Consider the following 23,536-nt stretch of genomic DNA (forward strand, 5'->3'; position numbering starts at 1 on the left):
AGCTTGGAAAGTGGATGAGACCACCCGCGGAGGGTGAGAATAGAGTGTGTATATATACACACTGTACTGTATCTATATGTGATATATGATAATCTAGTGTATTTGCTTTACTTCTTTTTGTGCAAAGCTAAGTTGAGATGTTCCATTGGTCTGCTTTTACACATTTTCACTCTTGTAGATCAGTTACAGCTGGGTTCCACTGTCCCTGCTGGTTTCCCAACGCCTACCGATTACCGTGACCAGGTGTGTTCAGTCAATGACAAGCTGGAAAAAACAACTGACACACCTGATCAAGGTAATCAGCAGAGAGAGCTGGAAAACCAGCAAGGACAGCAGCCCTTGATGGAATTAGTTTGAGACCCCTGAGTTACAGTTTCTAACAAAACCCTTGAATTGAATTGAATTGAATTGAAAATGAATCGTGCAAGTCCAAGAAAAGAGACACAGTGTTAGACTTTATGTAGCATCTGTAATGCAATGTAGAGTACTGATGCAGTCAATGATAGACTGGTAAATATATTGTATGTATATAATAAAATAAAATGGACTTGTGTCAGCTTGAACCTAATTTCACTGTATTTTACAGTTCATGCTTTCAATAATAGTATTGAATATAGTATTATCATTAACTTTCTTCAAATTTAATAATTTCCTAGAGTCTGATGAATGAAAAAACCCATTGCTTTTTAATTGAGCAACATCACCACACGATAAGCAGTGCATTATTACAATATTTATCACATTGCATACTCAGATAAGAAAAGCACTTGGTCGATGGAAAGTAGATTGATGATACACAGGTTTTCAGGCTTATGTAGCAATTTAAGTTGAAGTCATGCTTCACTGTGGGTTTAAATTGCATCTCTTTAACAAGTGCCTGGCCAGAGAGGGGAATGGACTGTATTAGACCTCTGTTATGCCGCCATCAGCAGTGAATATTGTGCTAGCCCTTGCACAGGGAAAAGTCTGACCACATCATGGTGCATATGATTCATGCATATAAGCATATTTTAAAACTGCTGCTGTCCTGGTTCTTCCTGTAGGACATCAAAGTAATGGACCAGTGAGCCTTTAGAGGGACATCAGGGGCCTCTAAAGTAGTATTTACGCACAAAATCCTGGTGTAAGTACGAATCTACACCAGTGTTCAGATGTATTAATAACTCAAAAAGTAGAAATTAGTGTAAGTGTACGATAGCTTGCATCGAGAGCTGGTTTATCTGATATGACCGCCCCCATTGACTGGAATAAAGTGACATATGTCGACAGAAAATATTTGTATTTCATTAATGTACAACTAATCTGTGACATTTAAATGCAGATACAGTCAGCAACGCTATGGCGAGGTGCCTGGTTTAAGCATGCATTCATTTAACCAACAGCATGGTTGGGATCAGATTTGAAGCTGGTACCAGATTGGTGGTTTCTTGGTCAGTAAATAATTTAACGGTCTTAATATTAATTCTTGTTGCGCATAGAACCTGTGCACCCCCAAAGTACATCCTGTCTTTAGCATCAATACTGATCGCTGGTTTGATGTAAAAAACATACCCAAACCCAACACAAACCTATTAATTGCTGAACACAGTGTCAGTGTCTTGGTTTCACTTTGGTGATAAATGGATGCCTGTCGCTTCACCTTTATGTCAGACCACTTTTATTTCTATTATTTTCGCTACTGCGCGGAACCTGTAGCATTGAAACCTAGACACACGATCCGACACAGTCTAGGGTTAAATCTAGACACAAATTAAAACCGGAGGTGCAAACAGAAAGACAAGAAGTGACGATGCGAATCATAACACATAGTTTGGGTTAGGTTTTGCTTTATTTGGATTTAAGAATTTGATGATTTTGAGTTTTGGGTAATTCCCATTGTTATTTCACATTTAATACTTAGTAGGTCCACAGTACCAGAGTATTAGTAGAGGAACATCTCCGACAGCCTGGTGGGATTTTTTTTAAATTACTGGACCTTCGCTTACTCTTCCCAAATACACACCTTTTTGAAACAATGCAGACATCCTACAAAACAGTCAATACACTTTCCAATACATTTGGTGGATAACACATCTGAAACATGTTTTCTCAAGAGTAAATGTCACTGTTGAAGAATTAGCGTCTTGATATGAAATTACTAGTGCCAATTTATATCAGCAAGTAAAGTCAATATTTTAGTTGCTACTTTAGTACTCCGATACAGATGTAGCCACCACTAGCAATAGAAAGCTTTATTGAAATCTCACTGAAAAGGGTAGTATTAAAAGTCTTTGTTTTAATTTATATTTTATATATTTTAATATTCAAAAATTATAAAACCTCCAAAATTCTAAATGGGAAGCTGATTTGGACATCACCACCAATCATGTTTTGTGGAATAAATATATGTTCTTATTTATTCCGAATGACAAAAAATACAAATTTACAATTTAACCACTCGTTCACCAATTGTCAATTGGGGTTGACCATAAACAGATTGAGTAGTACAGTACAGTATTTAAGAATGAAGGGACACATAGATTGCTCCATAATTTCTATGCAGAGAAATTTATTGTTATCATTTATTCTTCATCATTGCATAAAGTCAGGAGGGCAGTTGAAGATGACATAAAACAATCATTCTCAAGTCATTCTCAACTGCCCTGGCAACTTTCCGTGGGCTCCCAGACTACAACTATTGCTTCCAGGTCTTCTCGGTACCTGCCTCAGCAACTGTCTGGTTGAGAGGGGGGCGGAGCCAGCCTGCCGAGGTGCTATTGCTCTCATCACCATTGTTTGTCCCCCGCATACACGTACAGCACTAATATTCAGTGGCCAAAGGTCCTGCTCTGAATTATTTCGAACACAGATCTATAGTATGAGCCAGAATACAGTGAAGGCAAGTAACGCCGAGGTGGACGTAGCTGTCACAGCTGAAATGCGCCCACAATGAGCTGACAGCGAGGCAGCCAACATCGGGGAGATCCCACAGTAAGGCAGACGACAGCAGATTCTACTTCTGATGACAAATCATTAGTTTTGGGCTACATGTGGACAGAAGAGCACTGGAAACTAGCTTCAGAATACTGAGAAGAAAACACAACCAGGAAAGAACACAGTAGACAGTACACAGTAGATGGACATGCATTCTGGCCATGTTCACTTGTGCATTAATTTTGGCAAGTAGTATGCCAACGCCTGTAAACCTGGGTAAGGTGTAAGGTAAGGTAAGGAATGGAAGGCCTCCCTGCCGGTGTGTGGGGGCGGAGCCAGGGTGAAAACCTGGATGGGGGTTGTTCACCCGCTTCGGATGTTATCAGCCATAATGAATGGGCTGATCAGAACTAATAAGCGCATTCGTACGGGCCAGTAGGTGCCTGCTCTGCCTCCTCGCAAACAGCCAGCTAGCTAAGTTACTACGTTCAGCGGCTTTGGACGTTATTGTGGTTAGGGTTAGGGCTGAATAATGGGTGGGGGGTTCAGGTTAGTCAGTTAGCTAACACAATACCGCTAGCTATTTGCTAAGTTATGCTCGCTAATAAATCAAAATCAAAAACTTCGATCCTCCCATCTGAACAACAACCGCTCAACAGCGCCCCTACTGACTCTGCTGGTTAAATCATCCGAGCCGTGATCAACCTTACGGATCAATGATGGCGACCTACTGCACCTATTCACCGCTGCCAGCAGGTAGATGGGCACCTACCGGCTCTTATGTATGGGCTGATAACCACTGATAATGACCATTGAATGGTGTGATAACGTCCGAAGCCGCTGGATTGTTCCTCTGGGAGTGCTTGCCCGTGCTTGGAGGGGCCCCTGCCTGGGTGATGTGTTGCCTGCCCTAGCGGTCCGGCGTCCTCTAGTCGCTGCTCAGGCCTGAAGCGGATGGTAGGAGCTACTCGGCTTGCGGCCTTCATTGGGCCCTGGGTTGGGTTTGGGCCTCCCTGCACAGCAGCACAGTATGTGTATTGGTTTGAGTGATGCTTGAGTGAGAGAATGTGTAAGTGTGACAGGAGGAAGGGTGGTTCTGGCTGTCATGCCAGTAGTACCGTGGCCCCTAGGTCTGGCTTGCCTGTTCCTGGGGGGGGGTGGCGAGGGGTTAGTGGGATAGGTAGCAGAGCTAGTCGGGAACCTTTATCTGTGGACCTCGGTGTCTCGGTAGCAGTGGATAGGGCCCTCTTTTTAATGGCTCTGTCTGCTGGACCCCTCCAGGAACTGGTAGGGCCAGGGGGTGGACTCTTTCACTGGGGCCTGTAAGTGAAGTCAGCTATGGCCTCACCCACTGGCCCTGGTGGAGAGGATCACCTCTCAATTTTAACTGCACAATAGAAATCTGGGGTCGTAGAACACTGTCCAGGAGGCACATTGTCAGCCAGCGGTCTTGCTCCTGGAAATCTCCCCCACTTTTAATGCACTCTAGATCCACACACTCACAGTCAAGCTGGGCCACATGGCCCTGGGGTGCCTCTCCTGCTGTTCCCTGCTTCTCCCTGATTAGAGAGGTGGGGGGGCACAGCTTAGGAGGTTCTGCAGGTCCCACCTGAGGCCCCCCGGGCAGCGGGCTAGAGTCTACCCAGGAATGAACATAAGTGAATGGTGTGGGTGTGAACATGTATGTGAGAGTACATGGGTTCACGTATGGTTGAGTAGTTGTATGTCAAAGTGTATATGGTAGTGTGTGTTCATGTACAGTATGTGTGTGTGTCGTCTGTTCTGTCTCTGTGGCTGCCGCGGCTCTGGCTGGGAGGTTCTGTGTGGGTGACTCAGGCCGCGACTCCTGCCCTCCTCAAACTGAAGGTATGTAGGTCCCTGGCTAGTTTTTTTCTTACCACTCGCTTGACTGGGTGTAGCGGCCGGGTTCCTCTCATCACCCTGGCCTTCACAAGTGGCATTGTTCATGCACCAATATCTGTCACACCCTTTTCATGATCAATGTTATTTTACAGCTTTACTAAGCTTGTAGTGGGACTCACAACACCAGAACAGGCTTCCTAAATTTAGCTGTAAGGACTGCTGTCGTTTATTATTATCACTATTAATAATGTTTGATTATGATAGTTGCGATATATTCTATGTTGCAGCTATTATTAAGTAATTATGTGTAACAACATGCCTATTATTATTTAAAATAAACAATTATTAATATTAACATTAATTTAACAGTTAACAACAGTTACAGTAACAGCCTAATACATGCTGCTTGTTGAACTGCCGGGCAGGATAAAAAAAGGATACTACTCACCTGTTTAATTCATGTTTGAATCTTCGAACCAATAGTTTATTCACTTTTGTCGACTGAGGTGATAACTGAGGTTTAACCCACAGATCATAGGGCCGTGGATTGCTTCCTGTTCTGCCATTGGTCTGTGATTGTGTGAGTGCTCGCATGCATGCGTAGTTGTGTTAAGGTAAGGTAGAAAAGCACTTTACTTGTATAAGTGCTTCAGTGTTATTCCTTGTCCTGAAACATCATCAAGTGCCTCCATTAGCAGCAGCTGCTTCCTGCAGCCATTACCACTGTTTTAATTATCACAAAGAAATGTATTGCCATTGAAATGTATTGTCGTTATGACAACACATACAATTTGATTTGTGCAGACACACTCTTACTACTTTTAAAGTTGTGCTTTGTAGTTTTTTATTGTGTTCATGGTAACATCAATATGCTGCTAGTATATAGTAGAGTATATTATCCTTTGCGGAAATCTATTGATTACATTGCAGTAGTAATGAAATGCTATTCAAGTAACTTTCGAATAAAAGCACTAATCTCTCTCAAACTCCCCCAAAGGAAAATAAAACATAGAAATATAGATCTCCATGTTCCTGAGCCAATGCCTTTGGACTTGGCTCTATATTTCTGGTGTTAGGCAGGGCAGGGCATTTTGGAGGCTTGGAGACTGCTGAGAATCTTGTTCCAGACTTCTGGAGGACCTGCACACCTCAGGGGTGAAAGAGACACCTTAGTGTGCCCCATCCAGCGAACAAAGGAGTCGATGTTACAGTCACACTGCCATGGGTTGTCATGGAAATACAGTCTCTTCAGTTCTGGGAGGGAGATCAGAAATGACACATTACATTACACATTAACCATACTGATCTAACCAAGGCTACAGACTAAATAATAAACTATATATACCAAAATAAAAATTTAATGTATAAAAACATGTTATACTATATATAATTTTATAAAATATAAAAACATTTCTAATCTCAATACGTTATACTTTACAAGTCTTTGGGGTTTCACACTGTCACATAATGTCACGGTCTGGACTTTTGTGTGCCATTCTTGATCTTCCATGAAACCATTGCCTGCCTGACGCCGTGTTCTAGCTGCTGTTGAGGAATTGTTCATCATTAAAATTGTCCCTCAATCTAGTACTGTGTCCAGCTGTGCTTGTGGGTCCTACATCACTTGCGCTCCCCAACCAATCTGGCCAAACCATGACCCAGCCAGCGCCCCGTTTTGTTTTTTTCAGGCTAGTGCTGTTCGAGCCTAGCTTGTCCCCCCACCCCCGGATTATTTTGTGCTTCAGACGTTTTTTCCATGGATTTCATTTGGCCCGACTTACCTGCGGAGCTCCACTTCTTAATATTGGAATATTGGTGGTTGGACTACCCCGGTGTGGGAAAACTGTTTGACTGGGCGTGCTCGAGGCTCGAGGAATTGGAGCCTCGAGTGTGCACCTACGCGAGAGCTCCTTGCTTACCTTCAGCTCCGGTCTCTCCACCAACGTCCCGCTGATCGGCTCTGGCTTCACCGCCCTAAAGGTCAGTTTACGCCTCGGGTTTCTGAGTGTGGTTCTATTCATGCTTATGCTCTTGTTTTGTCACGGTTCCATGTTAGAGGCACAGCTCCGGCGTCTCACCGGCCTCTGGGCCTCGCTCTGGCTCCACCTGCTGGAGAGGTGTCGCCATGGGACTCTGCCATTCCCCTGCTCAGCGGTGGGGTGTTCATGGACTTTGTTCCCCCGTGTGTCCTGACTCAACCTACATGCTGACTGAGGTGATGCTGACTCGACCTCCATGCTGGCGTCCGGCAGGAGCTCTGGTTTCAGAACAACAGCCAAGCACAACGTTTCAAGCCGGCTAAAGCTCACGTCGCCACCTCGCCGGCTCAAGCTCACGTCGCTACCTCACCGATCCCCGTCACAACCCCTGCCTTTTCCCGAAGTAGGCTCCCAGCGGTCAACGCCCCAGGCCTCATCAGAGAGGCACCAGAAAGCCCACCAAGCACTCTGAGCCTGCGCCCAGTCCTGCCGACCCGACGGAATCAGTGAGACAGTGGGACTCTCCCGTTATTCCCTGAGCTGAATGGTGTTGGACCTCTCCTCAAGGCCGTCGTGGTGATGGGCCTAGGAGTTCTGGCCATTGGTTTTAAGCCTGCATCAACCCTAATATCTCAGCTTGTACCAGTCCCTGTGTCGCAGCCCGCATCAGCCACAGTTCCCTTGCCGGCCCTGATGTCTACTGTTCCTGTAGACAGGCCACATCCAACTCCAGCACAGCAGTCATCGTGTCCCGCTCAAGCTCCAGCCACGCCACAGTCAACGCACATCATTGCACGCCATTCTAGTCCCTGTCGGCCTTGAAGAGGAAGCCGTTTTAGGTCATGTTGGCCCGGAGGAGGCCATTCTTGTCCCTCTTGTCCCTGTCAGCCCTGAAGAGGAAGCCGTTTTTTTCCCCCCTTGTCCCTGTCGGCCCTGAAGAGTGAGCCATTCTAGATCCTGTTGGCCCGGAGGAGGCCAGTCTTGTCCATCTTCTCCCTATCAGCCCTCAAGAGGAGGCCGTTCTAGTCCCTGTCAGCCCTTATGAGGTGGCTGTTCTAGTCCCTGTCGGCCCTGAAGAGGAGGCTGTTCTCGCTCTTGTTGGCCTGGAGGAGGCCATTCCTGTCCCTTTTGGCCCGGAGGAGGCCTTTCTGTCTCGTGTTGGCTCTGAAGAGTGGCCATTCCTGTCCCTGTTGGTCCAGAGGAGGCCAATCTGTCCCATGTTGGTTCTGAAGAAGCGGCCATTCTGTCACCTATTGGTTCTGAAGAAGCGTCCATTTTATTCCCTGTCGGCCCGGAAGCGGAGGACCCTTGCAGACCTCGTCGGCCCCGAAGTGGAAGCCGCTCCAGCCCCTTTCGACCTGGGAAAAGAGGCCGCTTCTGCCTCAGTTCCTGCTGGCCATGAAGAAGCCGTCCCAGTCCCCTTTCCTGGTGGTTCAGGCTGGTTCACCCCTGGTGGTCCCAGGGAGGCCACGCCAGCCTCCGTCTCCAGGGGTCCAAAGATGATCGCACCAGCCGGGGTCCCTGTGCCCTCTGCTTCTCTGTGTGCAGGCGCAGCTTCCAGAGTTCCTGGTGGTCTGGCACCAAACACATCTGCTTTGGTTCCTGGTGGTCTGGCACAGACCACATCTGCATCAGTTCCTGATGGCCTGGCACAGACCACGTCTGCCTCAGTTACTGGTGCTCTGGCACCGACCACTTCTGCCTCGGTCTCGGGTGGTCTGGCACCGACCACGTCAAGCTCCCAGTGGTCCGGCGTCGACCGTGACTGCCTCAGTTCCTGGTGGTTCGGCGTGGACTCCGTCTGCCTCTGTTCCTGGTGGTTTTCGCACTGACCATGTCTGTCCCGGCTTCAGATAAGCTAGCGACATCCACATCTGCTCTGGCTCCATGTCGGGATTTTTCTCTGGTGCTGGCTCTAGCGTCTCGTTGTCTCTGGTGTCTCGTCTGGTTCCAGTTCCTAGCCTCGGTTGTTAATGCCATGCCTTGGCATCGGTTGTTCGTGTGAATGCCTTGGCCTCGGTGGTTCATGCCATGCCTTGGCCTTGGTGGTTCATGTGAATACCTTGGCCTCGACTGTTTGTGCGAATGCCTTGGCCTCATTGGTTTTGTGCCATGCCTTAGCCTCGTTGGTTTGTGCCATGCCCTGGCCTCAATTGTTCATGCCATGCCCTGGCCTTTGGCTTTTCGTGCCATGCCTTAGCTTCTGTTTAGCTGTATTAGTTTGACTCTGTGTTACTCTGACTCAGTCCAAACCTTCCACCATAGAGCCATTTGGCAGATTGTAACATTTGTCTTGCAATGCTGTGCAGTTTTACATAGATTGTTGACAAAATATTCTATGAATTCTGACCCTGATATGACCTATGTATTATTTTAAGACAGATTTTGTTGATGTTTTATTAAATACTCACTTACTGTACTGTATATAAACATGTTTTTTCAGGTTTTGTTTGATTTTCCTGGAATAATAATTTTCTGTTCGTGTGAAATCAAGTTGTTGCCCACATTTAAATAATTAAAAGATAGTTGAATGGTTAAAATTTTTCTTTTTTCTTTTGATGCTGACGGTGTATTGTGATAATATATTTTTAGAACTACATAAATTTTTTTTCATGTTAATTTTACTACTTTTCTCATCTACTGTAAAAGGTCCTTTCATAGTTTGCGGTTGTCTTTTCTCTACTGACACACGTATTATGCTGGCATTAGTAAACCATGTCTAATAATGTGGAGTCATCTCCACATTAACAAATATGAGTCACTCCTTTGTTCCTGTGAAAATGGGACAGTGAAAAGACAGCCTGGGAGTGTTGATCTTACCAGGCATATGGGCAAACACGTTTCCATCTACTGTCTTGAAGCGATTTCCGCTGAGAGCTAGTTGAGAAAGCTTGGGCATGTCCCTGAATACATCAGGCGGCAGGTGCTCCAGTTTATTGTTCCTCAGGTAGAATTCCTGTTGGAATGTCCACCATATTGTGTTATTTAGGGTGCCCATGCATACTGACAATGTTTCTGCCATTGGTTTCTCTCAGCAAACGGATAGGAACAAATTAAAGCTAACATTATTTATATGACTTTCTCATGTGTTTGTGTGTAGCCCCAGTGTAAAGAGGGCAATGCAAACTATTACCTGCAAATTGCCAAGACCTTCCAGAGTTGACCGACTTAGGTTGGAAAGGAAATTGTTGTCCAAAACTAGCATTTCCAGAGATTGCAGTGGCCTGAATGCTCCAGCAGGAATGATCTTCAGCCTGGATTTGGGATTACAGTACAATAAACAATTGCTTCATTAATTACATTATAGTAATATTACTTATAGTGTGTAATTTTTAGTCTTAGCATTAAGGTTGAATATCAAAATCAGTATTCATGCCACTGGCCAAAATATGCAACAGAAAGAAAGAGTAAGACCATGACTTCACTTCATCTGAGTGTTGAAACACAACAATAAGAAGAGCCTTGGTCAACAGAATGCTGTTTGAAGAGTGGGTGTACTGTGCTACAAATCCTGTTCATTGCAAAGCTGTTAATGCTAATTACAAAATATGGCCATGGCATCACATGAAACCTTAATAAGATTCCAAAAACTATACTTTTGCGTAACCTCATATAATTACTTAGTTAATTAAATTGGTGGCATTTTAAACCAATATTTGATTAAATGTAGACCTTCATATTTAGGATAAGAGTATAATGCTTTGCTCTTATGCACAACTCGCAAAATTGATTATTTTGAATTAGACACCAAGGTTAGTGCAACACTTTTGGGACATTGGACCTCAGTATTTTCACTCACAGGGTGAGTATTGAGTACAAAACAGAATTACACAGTGCATTTCAGAAAACATGATTGCTAACACATAGATTGGTGAACAGGTGGCTCAGAAGTATTACATTATTACTATATTATTGTGACCTGTTATTGTCCAAGTTGAGGAACATGAGCTGTCTAAGTCCAGTAAAGGCCTTGGGACTGATGTTGTGTAAACGATTCAGGGATAAATCCAGAACTCTGAGGATGATAAGAGACTTGAAGACATTAGGCTGGAGTGTCGTTAGCCGGTTCTGCGGAAGATCCAGATCTGACAAGTTCTTCATGCCAAGAAATGTTTCAGGTCTGAGGTTTCTAATCTGGTTCTGTCCCAGCATAAGGAAGCGAAGATTCAGGAGGTGCTAAACAAAAGACAGAAGAATACCCATTGTTGTGTTCAGATTTTTCCAATAAAATTTTTGGACATATAATCTTTTCCAAACTCATTACCTGGAATCCTCTTGGGGGGAGGTTTGTTATGTGATTGTCATTAAGATTTAAAAGCATCAGCTGCTTTGCACCGAAAAAGGCTCGGGAGTGGATAACCTTAATGGCATTTCGTTCCAGATTGATACTCTCAATCCGTGGAACAGGTTTCAGAGCACCAGCCTTGAGGTTTACAATGCCATTCTCACCTGTGCAACACAACTGTGAAAGTTAGTTATTGAAGTACAGTAATTACATCCCAAAATGATATATGTTTGCACATGACATATATACTGTATTATGTCTAGAATGCTGAACACATTGAGATAGTTTGATCAACTAACATACCGAGGTGGAGGACCCAGGCATCTTTGGGCAGATTGGATGGAAAATTATCAAGGCCTCGCTTATGACAGTTGACCTCTGACTTTTCTGGACTTGACTTCCTAGTGCATTTACACATGTCAGGACAGCCCTGCACATCCTGCACCACCAACAGCACCACAGCCACCACAATCAACCACACTGAAAACTGCATATGCCCTGCAAAATAATGAATTTAGAGATGTCAGGACATAAAAATAGAGGATTTGTCGTGCGAAGACATTAGACTTCATATAAGATCCTGAAAGTTCAATCTATTTACTGTAGTTTAACGTAGTTTACATCAAGACAAAGAATAAAAATGAGAAACTTTTCCAAATATCCTGGTTGAACTTTTCCTTCACTTGCACAAAAGCAGACTTTTGTGGGGTCCTGGCTAAACTCACGTATTTGTAGCAATATTTATGTATTTTTACAATATGCAATAACCCAACCCATTACTCCATACACCCTCTGCCGATCTGTATACTGTTGTATTGTGCCAACTTGACTTTTAATTCTCTCTCCTGTATTTTTATTTTTCTTCTCTATCCTGCCATTTTTCCACTGTGGGACTACTAAAGCTTTTCTTATTCTTGCACAGAGCGCAATAATGCGCTCTGTGAATAACTTGAACAGCAGTAAACGGCAGTAAATATGTAATATACATACTGTAGGTCATACACATTTGTAGATGATTCCTCTAAAGCACAGTTATATAAAGAGTAGCTATCTAAATGATGATTATTATAAAGCAAAAATTTTATTATTTTTTAAGATAGAAATATTTATTAGGTGTAATACCAATTATAATAATTTCAGCTCTTTCTTTACCAACCATAATACAGTAAATAAAAATAATTTGTCATCATTCCAATTCCATTTTTATGACCATGTTCTGAGTCAGTCTTTTGAAACCTTACCTGTACATGAGATGCACCACAAGAGTCATCAACAGGAACATTATTACCTTTTACCAGTACGTTTGTTTGATTTCTCCCACTTGACTTAAAAGCTAATCCAAATGAGATAAATTGAAAAGTCAGGTTTATATAAAAGTAAATTCTGTCAGACTGTGGTGCAACTTACCTGAATAAGCTAAATAAGCTGTCACACGGCACGCAGGTCTCCAGATGCCTGTCCGCTTTATTTTCCCCTCTCAAACAGACTAAGTTCAATTTTCCCTTCAGAAGCATTCGTTACACAGTTATGTAAGTATGCACTGCCAGTCAGAGGGAATTAGCTCAGCTGTCTGTGATCTTGCCTCCACTGAGCTTTAAAAAGTCATTTTGTAGATACACAAATAATACTTCTAATTCCTTTTAAATGTCAGAAGAGAGACTAGAGCTTTCAGTACTAACTGAGAAGTATCCAGCATATGAGGCGCCCTCTCATACCTGACATGAAAGCAGCTATGTAACACTTACTGGTGCAGCCTCAGATTCACTCTCAGCAGACAGTGAAAACTGTGTGTGAAACTCCTGGAGCTGTGAGTTCTGCGGTATCACAGAGCTCAGAGAAATGTGGCATTCAGAGACTATGGCACTGCTGCTGGCATACATGAACAATATGGAAAATATTTTTAGTTGCTACAGTATTTTTAAAATTTATTTTAATTGTGTCTTACCATGTAGCTTAACATGCAACATTAATAGTTTTTCATAGAGTATGTGTTTCGTCTTGGTGTAATTAGGACGTACTATGCCATAAGTCTTCATAGTTTGGTTGTTTTATTTTTTTTCACATGTCTAGACAAGTTTTGTGGTGGGTCCTGTCATTGGAGGGAGTGTTTGCTCCTGTCATTGCAGTGCACCTGCTTTGGCCTTTGGTGTTCTCTCCAAGGCTACAAATAACGAGGTTATTTGTTACTTCTGGAATGAATGACCTCTGACCTCCTGGCCTTGCCTTTTGTTGTTTTTTTTTTTACCTTTTCCTTGGCTACTACTTTTTAATTTCTTCATATCTGTTCTGTCTCATTAGCAATCTATCATGTACATTAGTTTCCCATTACTATACACATCAGCCAGTCTGCCGGATGGTGTATTGTCACTTTCCAGCCTTCTGTCACCTGCCCAGTGTATTAACCCTTGGACCTCGGGCCTCCATTCTTCTCTGTCTACCTGGCTCATTGTGCTGCTGTATTTGATAACCTGCTGTAGAACATTCATGACCAATCTGATTAATCATAGCTGGATTGTGGTAGCCTCTGTTCTCGCCAGGTGTATGAAACTATATTTTACTTAACATAGGAGTCAGCTCCCCAGGACCTTGTGCCTCTCCTCACCTCTTTCCATCACCGGTGCAATTCAGCACACTTCTTACCTCTACAGTACTGCTGCTGTACGCAACCACATAATCCACTGACAATCGCTTACAGTCTGTTTAGTCTGTAAATGGCCTCTTTTAGTTAGTTCTACATCTAGTACTTTGCTCCCTGTAATATATATATAAAATATAAATATAAAATATTGTATACAATTATAATTGTATATGAATATAAACATAATTACAACTATAGGTAGTAGTTAGCATTTGTAAAATGTGTCTATTCAATTCAGGTAGTTTAGTTTATATTTACAGGCATCTTATTTAAGGGCCCAAACATTATATTTTGCTAAGGGTTTGTTAGGCCATGAATAGGTGCTAAATTTAACTTTAGTTATGTTGTATGTTGCATGTCAGTAGTGGTAAAATTATTTATATTTATTTGGTTTAAAAGCTTGTTTAGCCTGAAATACCAACCCACATCTATTTTCTTATTTGTAAGCCTATCTGCAATGCATAAATTGGGGCTAAATTTGAAGTGAAGGCTTTGCTCTTCCCAAGCAAAAACACAAAATGACAGTTATTAAAAGCTTTAGTAATATCTATACCAATCCTATTTCTGTAGCCAACTGAGAGTTTATAGGAAAGTCATTAGTAATGTGATTGAACACAAGAGCATGAAATTATTCTCATCAGCCCTATACAGTCACGTTTGTCTAAATCCCTATAAAAGAGGTACTGTATATCCAGGGGGGTAAGATTATCCTTAAGGAGTTTTAAATGGCTGTGTGGATGTGGGCCATTTAGCTACAAAATCAAAGACCAATGGGGTCACATCCATGACTACTTCAGTGGTGCTGCTCTGATAAAGCTTCTGGTTTAAGTAAATATTATGCATAAGTGCTGCCTTTGCTGTTTTTTTTGTTGATGTTAATGAGTGACAGCGGTGGAAAAACAATGCACAGCATCTGTGTTGCAAAAGAAAATAGGCTTAAGTATAAAGTAAATCTTCAAAGCAATCTTACATTAATACTCTGATTAACATTAATTAACTCTTTACTCTTTTGCAGCATGCAGACTTGCAGTGAACAGTGTTCAGGATTTAATTACAAATTGCAAGCATTGGTTTTCTGATCGTTATCTACAGTACAAAGCTTAACATTTACTGTAGTGCAGTCTGTCTTCCTCTACAAATTCTTACAGTATGTTTTGGTTGTAACTGACCTCATCTAGTCATAATTATAAAATATTTATGTAATGTGAAGTTGACTGAACTGGAATATCTGCTCCACGTCATTCTGCTATCAGGTAGTCAGGTCTCTTTAGCTGGTGTGGAGCCACCTACTGTAGCTTGCTTAGGTAGCCATCCCTAATGTTATCCTTACAGTATTTCTGCTAAGTGAATTAAACAAACAAAAATTAAATTGCATGTATGCCTGGAGTAATAGTCTCCTCACTTTTAGTCCACTATATCAGCTTAAACAAGTTTGTCCAATAAACTGCATTGTAGCTGTTTGATACAGTATCAGACACCAAGAAGAAATAAACAAAACAAACTATCATTGAAAACGTTTAGTAAGTAAACACATTATTTGCATTTGTTTTTGGTTGGCCGACCTCTGCTGTCAAGATCCAGCTTTTTGTCTTGAAACAACCTTCCTTCCAGTCACTGAGCATAAAAAAGCATAGCTGTTGATAGATAACAGATCTCGAGGTTTCCATCTCATAAGTGCGTATCCAATTACAGGACGAGTACATGCCATGTTCAGGGTAAGGCCTTCTCAAGTTCTATAGGGTGAAAGTAAAACTTTGTATCACACAAACCACAAATATGAACATAAAGAAAAAAACATACTGTATTAGAAAGAGCTTAAGTGTGTAACTATAGAAGGACATTGTCTAGAATTGTAGTAGTTTCTTCCTCTTTCTGCTGGGCCTTCACATACTGTAAAGTAACTGGCAATATGCATTAGAGCCAGATTAAAATGAGCTCTCTTGCTGCGATAAGTTGAAGAAACTGAGTTCCACAGACAAACCTCTGCTCTATACAGTTGAGCACAGTGTTTAAGAATCACAGGACAAGAGCTCACTGTCATTTCAGAGCTCTAAGAAGGGAATAAGATTCCAGCGAGGATTTGGGGAAAGAGAAGAGGAGGAGGTGGAAGATGAGGTACAGGAAGGAGGTTAATCCAAATACATCATTACCAGTTTGTGCATTTACACACACATGATGTGCCAAGAGGTTGGCTAAATGTGCTTATTTTGATTTTTATTTATTTAATTTTCTAATTATTGATGATCAAATGCAATCTAATCATCTAAATCCTAGATACACAATGTGGTTAAACCAACTGCTGATGAATGTTTATAATCTCCTGGCATTATGTAAATTACTCTTTAAACCCTGTATGGATTTGGTAAAAATAGTTTTGGACTAGTTTTGAACATTTCAAAATTCTGATTCTGTGTTTCTGTTGTCAATCTGATGTCAAAAGTTAAAGATATACCAAACTTAAATACTGCTACAAAAGATAAAAAAGCCTAAAAATGTAGAAGCTGATAACAGAGGAATTATGTCTACGGCATAATAAAGAAGTGCAGATCAGAAGAGAAGGTCATAGACTATACTTTGGACAGTTTCAGATGAGTTTACATTTTAAGATTATAATCATATTCCAGTCACATCCCACAGTGAGATTAGCTCCGTAGCACATCTGATCAGCTTGCTGTTAGAAAGAGATCTTGATGCTGTTTCCAAAATAGTATGGCATATAATGAGAGTCAGAGAGGGGGATAAAAAGAATATGTACAATAATAAATAAATCAGGTAAAGTAATGTAAGTGTTTAAAACAACAAATGCAAAAGTAGAACAGTGAACACATATATGTTTGGCAAAGTAACAAAGATAACAAAAAGACACACGATATCTAAAGTAGAAACAGAGCTCAGTGGAAATGCAACAAAGGAGCACATGGAAACTCTAAACATGACTGTCTGAAAATGGTATTAATTGATGATTCACTAACCATGGAATTTTAAACACAATAATCTGAGGGAAGAACTGAGGTGAGTAAAAGACAAGACAATTAGCAAATTTTAGGAGCAACACCAGAAAAAGGAAATCATATGACTTCTCTTCTCAAATATTGGATTCTAAAAGCAGGAGCTGTAACAACGTAGCACTGTCTCTGGTAAGTTGGACATGTGATCTGATGAAGTGGTTGTGATAGTTTTTTATATATTGAGCAGGAAAGGTTTGAACGATTGAACCAAGAACAGAAACTATAAAACATGAAGAGCACGATAAGATGGGACGTCGAGTGTTTCATTTTAAAATATTTTATTTATTATTTTCAGTATTTTTACTTGGTTAGATACATACACAGTAAAGATAGAAAAGGAACCATTGAAAGAAGAGAAAACAACAAGAACTGGGCATTCCTACAGTATCAGCTCTTGGAGTTTTGCCTTACAAAGTGAGCTCATTGAGTGAGGCTAAAGGTGGAGCTCTAGAAATGGCCAGTGCTACACATGGATTATGCAGGTGTTGTCTCCTGCAATGTAGAAATATCTTGATCAAGACTCTAATCACCCACCCAGTTGCAGGGATGATGAACTCTGATCTGCATATGGAGGAATCACCTTTCTTGTTGAAACTCTTAATGGAGTCATTACACAGTTAGACAGATTCTTACATATCTCCTTCATCTGCTACAGTTGCTTTTAGTTCAATTAGGGACAGAGATGTGTTAATACTACCCACCTTTTCTATCTTTTGCTTTATTCACTAGTCATTATGTGCTATTGTGGTTTGGCTACAACAAAAAGTAATATTTATTGAAAAGAGCATAGTGCCTTAGAAGTATCTCACAAATATACATAAACAAATAAACTGAAATACATAAAGACAACATTTGGTCCATAGTGTAAATACAGTTATAAAAGATTCACATTGTCCGCATCTTCAAACAAGGAGGGACGATTCTTTACTTGTTGGAAGACCTTCACCTGTCTGGCTAGACTATCTTAATGTATCCCTAAAATTTAGTTAAATATTGCAAATATTGTGCAAGTTCAAAGACACCATTTGTGCAAAGAATGTGTGCTCTTCTACTACAAAAACTTAAACAGGTTTTGTCTTTTTGTCTTTTTTCTAACATTACAGTCTTATAAAAATGTTTCCCACAATAGAACAACACTAGGACAACACTAAGAAGGCATTTGCTGTATAGAATACCTTTGCTGTAGATCAATAAGAAATGCATTTTGATATTGAATACACCAAAATGCACACATCACCAAACCATTAACATAATCTTAGAGAGAAAGAGAAGTCCACAGGCCATGGATTAAGTGTGCCGTCCGAAGGGGATGTAAGGAGGATTCTCTGCTCCGACGCTACCCCCACAGCCCCTTTCTCCTTTTTGTACAGTGTCATCCATTCATCCATCCATCCATCCACTCGTTCATTAATCCCTGGTTTGTGATTCACCTGTGACGCTACCGTTGACAAGATGTAGACAAGGAATGACTGCGGGTTGGTGAGCTGTTCTGTGTTGGACAGTGCTTCACCATGCTGTGCCTGAGACGAACTGTGCAAACACTACTATGTGCTTTGTCCTCTGAGCTACCAGCACTGTACAGTCACTACAGTTGGGCGCCAGAGGAAGCCATGTCTGCATGTGTGTGCGGTACAAACGTTGGCCAGGCAGTGATTAACTGGGGTCTCGCTTCGACCAGGCAAACTGTAAACAGCAGATTCAGCCTTTACTTCTCATATAAAGTTAAGTCTTCTTCATATTGTGAAGCAGAACATGCATCCAGAGTTCTATTTCTCTGCATTTGATAATCAATTCTTATGAGGTAACCAAGGAGTAGATCATACTGAAACACAAGAAGAAGAAACAGGAAAAAGAAAGTCAGTCACAGAAGACGTTACATATCTAAACTGACACCTAATGGTCAAACATTTAATTCATCTGTAGTGTGTTTCCGGCAGATTTATCTGAGCAGTGCTGTCTACACTGTGCACATGTATAGTAGCCTTGAGTCTCTTTGTTTGGTTACTCTGTGGTTCCTCTGAAGTAAGGGGACATACTGTACCTGGGCTTCTGACAGCAAACCTTTATGTGATGTCCTCCTTCAGCTTCTCTGTCATCACCTTTCAGTCTTTAGCTGTAGTGACAGGTTTTGTTTTTTCCTGAAGGTCAAACGTTTTTCCCAAAGAAGGGCGTTACTGTATCTACAATAAGCTTTCACGCACTGCTCCCTGTTCAACTGGAAGAGCCATCTGAATCATTATCCGTGTCAGTACCACCTAAATCTCTGGGTGTCTTTTTGTGCAGACCACACATTTGTACTGTGTAACTAACATATGTGTGGCAAATGTGGCATGTATTTGCAAATGGAGTACACCAAGTTAATTGTTTTCGTGTAAAGTGGCACTTAGGATTGAGCTGTACAATATATTGGCCAACTGAACTGTTTAATTAATGTTACTCGACCACTAGACTGCTGGCATTTGCTATTTTCCTCTATAACCTTAAACGAAATTGTCAAAGGTCAGAAGGTGGCAAAACCTCTTCTTGTACAAATGAAGCTGTGGAAACAGCAATGGGGACACTACTTTGTTTCTGATGATGACAGTCTCAAATGCTGGCAACACAATGAGAACTGATGGCATGTAAGAACAAATAAATTAATCTATATAATCTGTATGAACATGTATAAAACACATATCACACATATGTTGCATTTTGTACTTGCTTCAGGTAAAACACTGACCACTATGATCAAGAAAACCTTTTCATGGACAACAAAAATCACAGCCTAAGGATCCGACACCGATCTTAGCGAGCTGTGACTTGATAAGTACAGGTCAGCACCTCATTGAGAGCATGTAATGACCCTTAACATTTGTACTAATCCCAGGGGCTGTAGAGAGCTTTTACTTACCGTCTTAGTTTAATCTAATGCTGTTGAAGTAAGTTCAATGCATTGACCCATAGTCACAGAGAGAAACTAGTGAGGACATGATGGAGGGAAGCCAATGTTGTCTTCAGGGATGCTTTGACACCTCTGTCTTCATCATCACTACATGACTTGTGGCTGTTCGAGTTATGGGTCCATCAACTAAGCATAAAAATATGACTCTTCATTTGACATACAGTAGTGCAGCAAAGAGACACACCAGACTTGTGTATTATCTGGACTAAATAAAAATGACAATTTGATATAACTGCCAAATGTTTACAGCTACTGTATTATATAGTCTCCTCCAAATGTTTTGGAACAGCAAAAACAAATCATTTCTTTTTTAGTAAAATGTAAATATTTCTATTGGGAATATGAGACAAAATGTCCTTCCTTCATTTGATGCTGTAGCAACAGCATAAACATAATAGCCTTAGCATCATGTTAATTGAGAATTAGCAATTAGCAATTCCGATGAACCATTTAACCAAAACATTTTATTGGACCATGTTGAATCTAACGACTTTGATGACTTTTTCATGTTCCTAATTATAAATATTTCTATTGATATGGTGGTTAGGTTTTAATTATATAATTATTATGTATTTAATGTAACATATACAGTATGTTCATATATACATATATCTCATCTCACCCATCATACATCTCTCTCACCCTCTCCCTTTGCTTTGTTTTCAACTGCCCCCCATTCCAACTACGCCTGTTTGATCCTGAGGCTGAGATTACTGGTATATTCACAGTAGACCACATTAAAAATAAGGCAGATCATCAATCTAGAGGAGTATGTTACATGTCACTCACACATGACCCAGGGTGACTGCTTACCACTGACTGTGACTGGTGGGCAACTGCTCTACTGCACCAGTTTTCAAGTACCAGTTATGTAATGTGGTTTGAAAAAATAATAGAATGTACAGTTGTAATATATATATATGATATCTGGTATCAGCATTTAAAATAATCCAAAAGGTACAACCAGAAGGATGGCATCATTATTTGAACAAGGTAATATTAGAGGCAGAAGCTTGCATTCATTTGCATATTGAATCCTACACTGCATCCCTTTGACGAAGCAATAGCGTCAGGAGAAAAGAGAAAGCAGAAGTTGAAGTGTACAGTAGCGGTCAAGTTTCACATTCTGAGGGTAACATCCTCACTTAATGTAATGAAACAGTGCAGACCTTTTCAACTTTAAAATGACACCAAGCACATTATTTCAGGGGAAATAATTACTGATTTGTTTATAGTAATTTCAGAAGCAAACAGAAGTGTAGAGATTTTAACACTCTTATTCTTCCCTTTGCTGATGGACAAAAAAAGAGTTTTGGAGTAATTCCAAGGCAACATCTGCACCAAGTATGGTCTAGCGAGAAACCAGAATGGATTTAAAATCCCTAAAATGTGTCTGAGGTCATGCACAACTGTATTATGTGCATACATGGACATTTGTGCGCATGACTGTGCCCCTAGGATGTTTTGTGACCTTGTGAAGGGTCTTTAGATCACAATGGTGAGTGGTGCTGGTGTAATGGTTCATATGTTGAAAATGCATACAGAAAAACACAATACCCAAAGAAAGTTTTATAAGTATCACTGGTGTACATTGTGAAGGTTAATGCCGAGGTCTACAGTCCAAGTGCACAAATATATTCCTGTGTTATAATATTTGCTATCTTTGTCTTCTGAAAATTGCATTTCCAATTGAATTAAGTACAACACATAAACAAATAAAATCAAATAATTACTGTGCCCCTCCACTGCATTCACTGGACACGCCAGTTGATGTGAAGTTTGTAACTGGTCTCAACAATTTTGATTATTTAAAATTTTAATTTTAGAAAGCATTGATATCCTCCACTTCATAAACTGAATGCGAACAGCCTTGCACCATGTGGATCACACTGCTGTGTTGTTGTTTTTGTTGTTATTAGCGGTAACATCAAAGCCGTTTGCCTTCAAATTACTGTATAAGAGAACAATCTCAACAGGTTGTTCCCTGTCAGCATCAAATAAATTAGTTTAATGCATCATTCAGATTTACAGCTGACAGCATTCTAGCTGTACAGATTTAATGTTGTTTTAAAAGTTGCTGGACATTTTGGAACTCTGTCATTGTGGTGCATAAAGCGTTACATAATATGAATCACGATAAATGAATGACCCCGCACATATCCCATTTATGTTTTCACTGCATGATTTGACTGATTGGATTCTCAGAAGATATAAAACAGCTGATCAGGAGGAGTTACAGCTCCATAGCAGTAGCTGCGATCCCAGCAGGACTCCTGAGGATCATCACAGCCTCTATTGAGGAGGGGGAGGTTCAGAATAAATGAATAAATACTGTTTGATGAGTGTGTGACGCATGGGCCCATCTAATATTGACATGGTGAAATGCAGCATGGTGAAATGCTGCAAAGCACAATTTTTTTACCACTTTACAAAACGTTCTCTAACACAAGTGTGTGTAAGAAAAGGTTGGGAGGAAAAGGTTGACGACAATGAAAACACTTACACTGTGCTGCCAGTTTCACCCAGAGACGCGTTTGCCAACTTAAGAACATTTGGATGCACAGTACTGTATGTCATCAATCTTCATACTGCACATACAGTAGCTACATACTGCGTTTCATTACTTATGCTATATGACGTCTTTCATTGAGCCACTACAATATAATTTTTGTAGTGAACAGACTAATTATTAGCTACCACACAACGTAGGTTATTTTAATAATTATAGTCTTCCAATCTAATTGATGTCAAAAACTATACATATTTTGTCCATCGAAATATTTACTATTCCATATCCAGTTCTCCTCATTTATTTTTTGTCTTACATCCAAATTAAGTAGACCAAACAAAATATATGCAGACTATTTAATGCACAGCACTGAGCCCAACCATTTCCTTAGAGCTAACTTTCTTTTAAAACTGATTGTTTAAAATAAATATTGCATCACATATTCATTCAACATATTCATTGTTTGATTAGGTGTGTTACAAAATATGTAACCATGTTTGACACTTTGTAGTAAAGTAATGCACTTTTTCAGAAGACAAAGATAAAGAAGGAATAAAACATTACAATCAGAGCTCATGATGTTGCTTTTCTACCTGTGCGATATTGCTGTGATAAACATACTATGTAAACAGCAGCAATTCACAGGGACCCTATAGTATGTGTTTTATGTTTATTCACAGCATTATTACACACATTTAAGAACAACTCCATGTTAAAGTTGCAATCCTTTTTGGGTTATCAAAAGCCTTGACCTAATGTTAGGGCCCAAATTACAGTTTGGGTTTCTACATGGCAAAATAATAAATGAAGACAAATTGTATGTAGAGCTATCATGAATTTCTGTGGTGGCCATATGCTCGACCATTGAGGTGCTTCGGACGTTATCACGCCATTCAATGCTCATTATCAGTGGTTATCAGCCCATACGTACTGTATGAGCCGGTAGGTGCCCATCTACCTGCTGGCAGCGGAATAGGTGCAGTAGGTCGCCGTCATTGATCGGTAAGGTTGATCACGGCTCGGATGATTTAACCAGCAGAGTCAGTAGGGGCGCGGTTGAGCGGTTGTTGTTCAGACGGGAGGATCGGTTTTGGATTTTGATTTATTAGCGAGCATAACTTAGCAAGTAGCTAGCGGTATTGTGTTAGCTAACTGTAATCTGAACCCCCCACCCGTTATCCAGCCCTAACCCTAACCACAATAACCTCTAAAGCTGCTTAACTTAGCAACTTAGCTAGCTGTTAGCTGTAGCGAGTAGGCAGAGCAGGCACTTACTGGCCCATACGAATGTGCTGATAAGTTCTAATCAGCCCATTCGTTATGGCTGATAACATCCGAAGTGGGTGGACCATTAGGGTCTAATTGCTATAAATACTCAAAGCGTTAACATTGAATGA

General features: G+C 40.9%; 2 protein-coding genes across 3 annotated transcripts in view; both read right to left on the reverse strand.

Annotated features, from left to right (window-relative positions):
• Positions 1-5,603: 5,603 nt before the first annotated feature.
• Positions 5,604-16,859, reverse strand: si:dkey-1j5.4 (leucine-rich repeat-containing protein 15). Its single transcript, XM_055506400.1, has 7 exons — positions 12,448-16,859; positions 11,344-11,538; positions 11,020-11,204; positions 10,675-10,931; positions 9,889-10,009; positions 9,576-9,711; positions 5,604-6,030 (listed from the first exon to the last, which is right to left on the reverse strand). The coding sequence occupies exons 2-7, from the start codon at positions 11,531-11,533 to the stop codon at positions 5,849-5,851; spliced, it is 1,071 nt and encodes a 356-aa protein (XP_055362375.1). The 5' UTR covers positions 11,534-11,538; positions 12,448-16,859; the 3' UTR covers positions 5,604-5,848.
• An 88-nt stretch (positions 16,860-16,947) lies between these two features.
• Positions 16,948-23,536, reverse strand: part of cnih3 (cornichon family AMPA receptor auxiliary protein 3) — a 48,203-nt gene continuing 41,614 nt past the window's right edge. For both annotated transcript variants that reach the window (XM_055506401.1, XM_029141086.3), the window contains exon 6: positions 16,948-18,508. In XM_055506401.1, the coding sequence (XP_055362376.1) occupies positions 18,481-18,508 (28 nt within the window). In that variant the 3' untranslated portion in view covers positions 16,948-18,480. The remainder of the gene's footprint in view (positions 18,509-23,536) is intronic.

Source organism: Betta splendens, chromosome 24 (assembly GCF_900634795.4).
Source record: "Betta splendens chromosome 24, fBetSpl5.4, whole genome shotgun sequence".
Lineage (NCBI taxonomy): Eukaryota > Metazoa > Chordata > Actinopteri > Anabantiformes > Osphronemidae > Betta > Betta splendens.

Coding starts and splice junctions, on each gene's coding strand:
- si:dkey-1j5.4 (XM_055506400.1), bottom strand. CDS start 11,533: ATGCAGTTTTCAGTGTGGTTGATTGTGGTGGCTGTGGTGCTGTTGGTG. Junction 11,205..11,343: donor TGCCTGGGTCCTCCACCTCG/GTATGTTAGTTG, acceptor TGTGTTGCACAG/GTGAGAATGGCATTGTAAAC. Junction 9,712..9,888: donor AAGGTCTTGGCAATTTGCAG/GTAATAGTTTGC, acceptor ACATTCCAACAG/GAATTCTACCTGAGGAACAA.